General features: G+C 36.4%; 1 protein-coding gene across 4 annotated transcripts in view; it reads right to left on the bottom strand.

Moving 5' to 3' along the window:
- LOC133877277 (replication factor C subunit 1) overlaps positions 1-6,000 on the bottom strand; it is a 28,817-nt gene continuing 22,817 nt past the window's right edge. For 2 of the 4 annotated variants that reach the window (XM_062315518.1, XM_062315517.1), the window contains 3 exons: positions 5,674-5,920; positions 527-583; positions 1-399 (listed from right to left, as the gene is read on the bottom strand). In XM_062315518.1, the coding sequence (XP_062171502.1) occupies positions 257-399; positions 527-583; positions 5,674-5,920 (447 nt within the window). In that variant the 3' untranslated portion in view covers positions 1-256. Of the gene's footprint in view, positions 400-526; positions 584-4,298; positions 4,504-5,673; positions 5,921-6,000 lie in introns of all 4 variants that reach the window. The other 2 variants (XR_009901723.1, XM_062315519.1) reach the window with 2 other exon arrangements.

Genomic DNA, 6,000 nt, shown 5'->3' with positions numbered 1-6,000 from the left:
TGCTGTATGAATTATCACAATCCCACAATATACTCAAAAAGATCAACCCATGCGTTTACATCAATGATACCAATAGCATTCCTCAAAAAGAAAAATGCTTGCAAGGAACAACCTCCTACACTACAAAAACAGTGTACAAGAGAAAAAGCTACTATTTTTTCCCCCACAAATTTACTTGGAAAAAGAGAGGAAAACCTACTTGCAACGATTATGAACAATGCCAAAAATTTATCCAAGCCTCTACTTTCATCATTTTTCATCTCTTTCTCTTGGCACCAGTCCCTGAACCTCGCGCACCTTTCTTCTCCGTAGGTCCAGAGCCAACTTTTCCTCTGCCAGCTGATGTCTTCTTAGCACTTGAATTTCCTGTGCCCTTCAGATCCAATTTCACTTCCACTCCTACAGCATAAGGCGCGGACAACAGAATTCATCAATCAAGAACATCATTCACCCAAATGATTCAAATAAAATAAGCATTTAGGCGAATCCACCAAATATCACTTGAAGAGAAGGTACTATCGCAAACCTTTTGAATTCAAACTTTGAAGTTCCAACTGCAGCTTCTCACCATTGGCAGTGCCTTCTAACATAATCACAAGAAAAGGCAAACAGAATTACTGAACCAATACACCATGCTTAGATAGGAACCCAGCAGAAGAGTCCAATCTACATAAATACATACGCGAAACAAATAGTCTATGGCGGTTTGCTTGCATCAAGAAAACAGCTTCCTAAATACAATACAGAATTTGAAAGAAATTTTGTAAACATTGTTAGAATAGTAGTTTATCTTATGTAACTGTTAGTAGTATATCTTGTTTAGGAGTTATTATAAAATATATCTTGTTGATAGACTTTGTGTTTATCTTGAAGTGTAATCTCCTCTATATATAATAATTGAAAGTGTGGCTATAGAATAGAAAATTAGCCCACCATTTATTTTCTCACCATTGTATCAAAGAAGAGGTCTTAAATTCAAACCCTGACTCCATAAGTTACTTTCGATTTCAATTAAATATTTTATGTGTGAAGAGTGTTAAAGTATTAATTACATGATTAAATTCACTCTTTCATATAAACTCCAGATTTGGATCAATTGGTGATTTAACATGGAAATTCAGACATAATTTGGTTTAGGAGTATTTCTCTGCAACATTTGTTGATTTCTTTACGTCCCTTGGTATTATACATCAATCAACATGTGCTTATACACCTCAACAAAATGGAGTTGCAGAACGAAAAACTCATTACTCGTTAGAAGTGACTCGTGCTCTTTTGTTTCAAATGAACGTTCTTAAATGTTTTTGGAGTGATGTAGTCTAAATTGCTTGTTACTTAATCAACTGCATGCCTACTCCACTTCTTGATGGCAAGTCACCCCATCCAATATTGGTTCAAGACAAATGTCTCTTTTCTCTTACTCCATGAGTTTTTGGGTGTCTGTCATGAGCATAGTCTTGGTCCAGGAATGGATAAGCTCATAAATGTATCTTTCTTGGATATTCTCGCGCTAAAAAAGGTTATTAGTGTTACAGTTCGATTTTAAGTAAACATTTTGTTTGTTGATGTTCCCTTTTTTGAAACTCAACCATATTTTTATGCTTTTTTGAAACTCAACCATATTTTTATGCGAAGTCTACCACTCCATCCTTCGATCCCCATGATATCCTATAACCAGTTCCTGTTTTTATTACTCCATCTATTCATCCACCTCCTTTTCAAGTGTACACTTGTTGACATCAAAAGGACGTTCTCTCATCGCCACCACCTGCTTCTTCTCCGTCTATGGCTCCCGCTCCTCCATCCTCTAATAAATTGCCTATAGACTTATGGTGTGGACTATGCTGAGACATTTTCTCCAGTTGCCAAAATCTCATCAGCATGTGTACTTATTTCTCTGGCTGCAGCCTTTCACTGGCCATTGTCTCAACTTGAAGCGAAGAATGCTTTTTTCTTCATGGTGATCTTTATGAAGAGGTCTACATAGAGCAACCTCCTGAATTTGTTGCTCAAGGGGAGTGAAAATGTGTGTAAATTAAAAAAAGGCTATTTATGGCATGAAATAGGCACCTCGAGCCTGGTTTGGGAAATTTAGTCAGGCAGTTCTTGAGTTTGGGATGACAAGATGTCAAACAGATCATTCGTTCTATATGCATTCGGGGGAGAAATAGGTATTACTGGTAGTATATGTTGATGATATTACTTTGACTAGTAATGATGTTAAGGGAAATGAAGAATTAAAGCACTTTACGAGTAGTAAGTTTCACATTAAAGATCTAGGTAAGCTTAGATGTTTTTTTTTGGGGAATAGATGTGGCTTGGTCAGTTGGTGGTATCAGTTTATCACAACGAAAGTATACTTTAAATATTTTGAAAGATACAAGATTCTTGTGGTCCAAACCAGTTGATACTCCAATGGATCCAAATCAAAAACTGATGATTGATCAAGGAGAACCTCTAGAGCATCCAAACATGTATAGAAGATTGGTAGGAAAGTTGAACTATCTTACCATTACTAGACCAAATATTTCTTTTGCAGCAAGTCTAGTTAGTCAATTTCTTGACAAGCCAAGAGTGCCACATTGAGTTGCAGTTCAACGCACTCTCAAATATCTAAAAGGATATCCAAGACGTGGATTATCATATAAAGCTAATGGACACTCACGCATTAAGTGTTATACTAATGCATATTAGGTTGGCTCATCCTCAAATAGAAGGTCTACCACATGTTATTGTACCTTTCTAGGAGGTAATTTAGTGACTTGCAAAAGCAAGAAGCAAACTGTGGTTGTCAGGTCCAGTGCAGAAGTTGAATACCGAGCAATGTCTCACAATACTTGTGAGCTTATGTAGTTATGTGGTAAAGAAGCTTTCTTCAAGAAATCGGTTTTAAAGTAGCAATACCTATGATGTTGTCTTGTGATAATCGGGTAGCAATCCATATAACCAATAATCCAGTTTTTCATGAACGTAATAAGCATATTAAAGTGGACGGTCATTTTGTTCGTGACAAGTTGGTCAATAAAGAGATCGTTACTCCTTACATTAAGTCAGAAGACCATTTGGCAAATTTATTCACCAAAGCTCTTGGCCATGGACGAGTTGCATATATTTGCTCCAAGTTGGGGGTTATATGACGTACATTCTCCAACTTATAGGGACGTGTTAGAATATAGTTTAATCTTCTCTGATTGTTAGTAGTCTATCTTGTTTAGGAGTTGTGAAAAATTGTATCTTGTTGATAGACTGTGTTTATCTTGAAGTGTAATCTCCTCTATAAATAATTAAAGAAAGTGCGGATAAAGAATAGGAAATTTGCGCACCATTTATTTTCCCGACAAACATTCCATTAAATTTTTTTCATATTTCTTGGAAAGAATTAAAAAAAACAAAACAAAACTGAGAGCATCGATTAGATGATTCAGAAGACAAGCTAACTTCAGGAAATTTTTTCAGAAAACAGCTTCATAATATCTATCATTCTCAACCATGTTTTATGCTCTCTTATCAGTTTTTTTCTTGGGTACTCTAAGAACAAAAGGTTGGTTTTGGAGAACATAACCAAACATGTCCTCAAGTTAGTATAAGGCACTGCTTGTTTGCAAGAATATGCAACTTAGGAAAGGAGTAAACAATTGTTATCTCATATGTGTTGTTTTCCAGGTTTTTGCAACTCCAAGAACAGAAAATTTTTGGGACTACAAAAGCAAAGAGGCCCTCGAGTTGGCTTAAGGCGCTACTTATTTGCAAGAATGCACTACTTGAATAAGGGGTCAAAAAAGGCACCTCACATGGTTTGGCTCAGAACTCCAAATTAAACTATAATTCATAATTTCCAAGCAAGAGCATAGGATCTTGTTAGAGTATATCAGGAGTTCAATAATCTAAGCTACAATTAAAGACTATCACTCACCTATAGTCGAAGACTATGACCTAACTACAGTTGAATACTATCACCTAGTCATAATTGAAGATTGTGGCCTAACTACAGTTAAAGTCTATCACCTAATCAGAGTTAAAAACTATCACCTTGTAGTTGAAGTCTATTTGTATTATTTAATTTTCCTATAAATAGGAATCTATTATATTGTAAACATCACTCAAAGAAATAAGAGCAAAATGTAGCTATTTGGACTTTATCAGGTCATAGACCAAACCACATAATTCTTATTGTCTATTTTTATATTCCGCATTATATTATCTTTCATGGTATCAAAACTATAGGCTAACATCAATATTGGATCCTGTGAGTTTCAATTTTCTTTTGCTGGCTTTTGTATTTTACGGTGAAATCTGACCGTCCCTTGGTGTTTTGATGCGAGATTCGACCGTCCCTTGGTATTTGTGGCGAGATCCAACCGTCCCTTGGTGTTTTGCAGCGAGATTCGACTTCCCCTTGGTATTTTGCGGCGAGATCCGACTGCGCCCTTGGTGTTTTGCAACGAATTCGACCACCCCTGATGGTTTATGGCGATCAACCGTCTGTTAAAGTCTTCCAACGAGCTTTCAAAAAAAAAAAAAAAATCAAAATCAAACTCAAGATTCCACAAATTTTCACCTTGAGTTTGAGGGGATGTTAGAGTATATTAGGAGTTCAAGAATTCAAGTTACAGTTGAAGACTATCACCTACCTACAGTTGAAGATTGTGACCTAACTACAGTTGAATACTATCATCTAATCACAGTTGAAAACTGTGACCTAACTACAGTTGAAGTCTATCACCTAATCAGAGTTGAAGACTATCACCTTATCAGAGTTAAAGACTATTTGTATTATCTGATTCTCCTATAAATAGGAGTCTGTTATACTGTAAACATCACTCAAAGAAATAAGAGCAAAATATAGACATTTGGGCTTTATCCTATGGACGTAGGTCATAGATCGAACTACGTAATTCTTTATGTCTACTTTTATATTCCGTATTATATTATCTTTCAGATCTCAAAAGGAATCCCACTTTGGACAAGGCTTTCCCCAAATCTAATTGTAGCATCTTCCCCCTCCCATCTTCACTGCTGTCTACGACTCTTGGGATTTAACCCTTGTCTCCAAAATGGACTTTCAACAAGCCACGCAAATGAGCCAACCACACATAGCATATAGGTAGGAGATATGACAAAACGAATTCTAGCTCACCAATTAAGCTGTCTGTGCGTGTCATCTTTTGTATTTGTTTTATTGGTAGTCTTAAACGATGGGAAAAACTTAACCATAAGTAACCCACCCGAATTCCTCTAACTCTTAAAGAGACCTTTAGAACCAGTAACTGAGTAATATCAACTAAGCAGAGGTCTTGGGATTGAAACCTAAAAGCACTCAAGTATAAGGATGTTTTTTCCCTTTCTGCCATGAGTTTAGGGAGGTTGAGAAGAATTAATTGGAATTTGAGTTTTTCTATTAATTACAAAAGTATCGTGTCATGAGAATGAAGAGCATTTTAATATTATGAATTTTTATATGGTGTATTTATTCTAACATAGTAGGGTGCTTTGAAATTGCAGGGACCACCAAAAAAGAAAGTATAATTTGATCTGTGTTTACCCATGTGTCTTTTTTTTTTTTCTCCCCCTCTTTTTTTTTGTCCAAGCAAGGCACATTTTACTCTGAACTAACGCAATTTGTTTTGGAGGGGGGCAGGTCAATCAAAACTTGCATTAGGTATAGAGGCTTACCCAACTCCTCTGTATCTGACGAGTTTTCTTCTTCATTTTCTGCCAATGTTTCACCACTGCCATCTACTAATCCATCATCAGATGGCTCTAGAATTGCTGCAATCCGCTTTTTGGGAGCTTTTTTCATACCAGGAAGCGAGACTAAATCCGCAGCTCGTACCATTCTTGATTTGCTTCCTTCTTTGTAAGCTCTAGTGAGAGCGGCCTTCACAGCAGGCTGTATGCCTTCCAGAGGATTTTGATGCCCCTGATGCATAGAGATAACAATAAAATAACCTAAAACTTTTATAGCAGTTCTTATAACCATGGTGCACACAAAGTAGGTAG

Source organism: Alnus glutinosa, chromosome 9, assembly GCF_958979055.1.
Source record: "Alnus glutinosa chromosome 9, dhAlnGlut1.1, whole genome shotgun sequence".
Lineage (NCBI taxonomy): Eukaryota > Viridiplantae > Streptophyta > Magnoliopsida > Fagales > Betulaceae > Alnus > Alnus glutinosa.
This window is presented reverse-complemented; position numbering and strand designations above follow the sequence as displayed.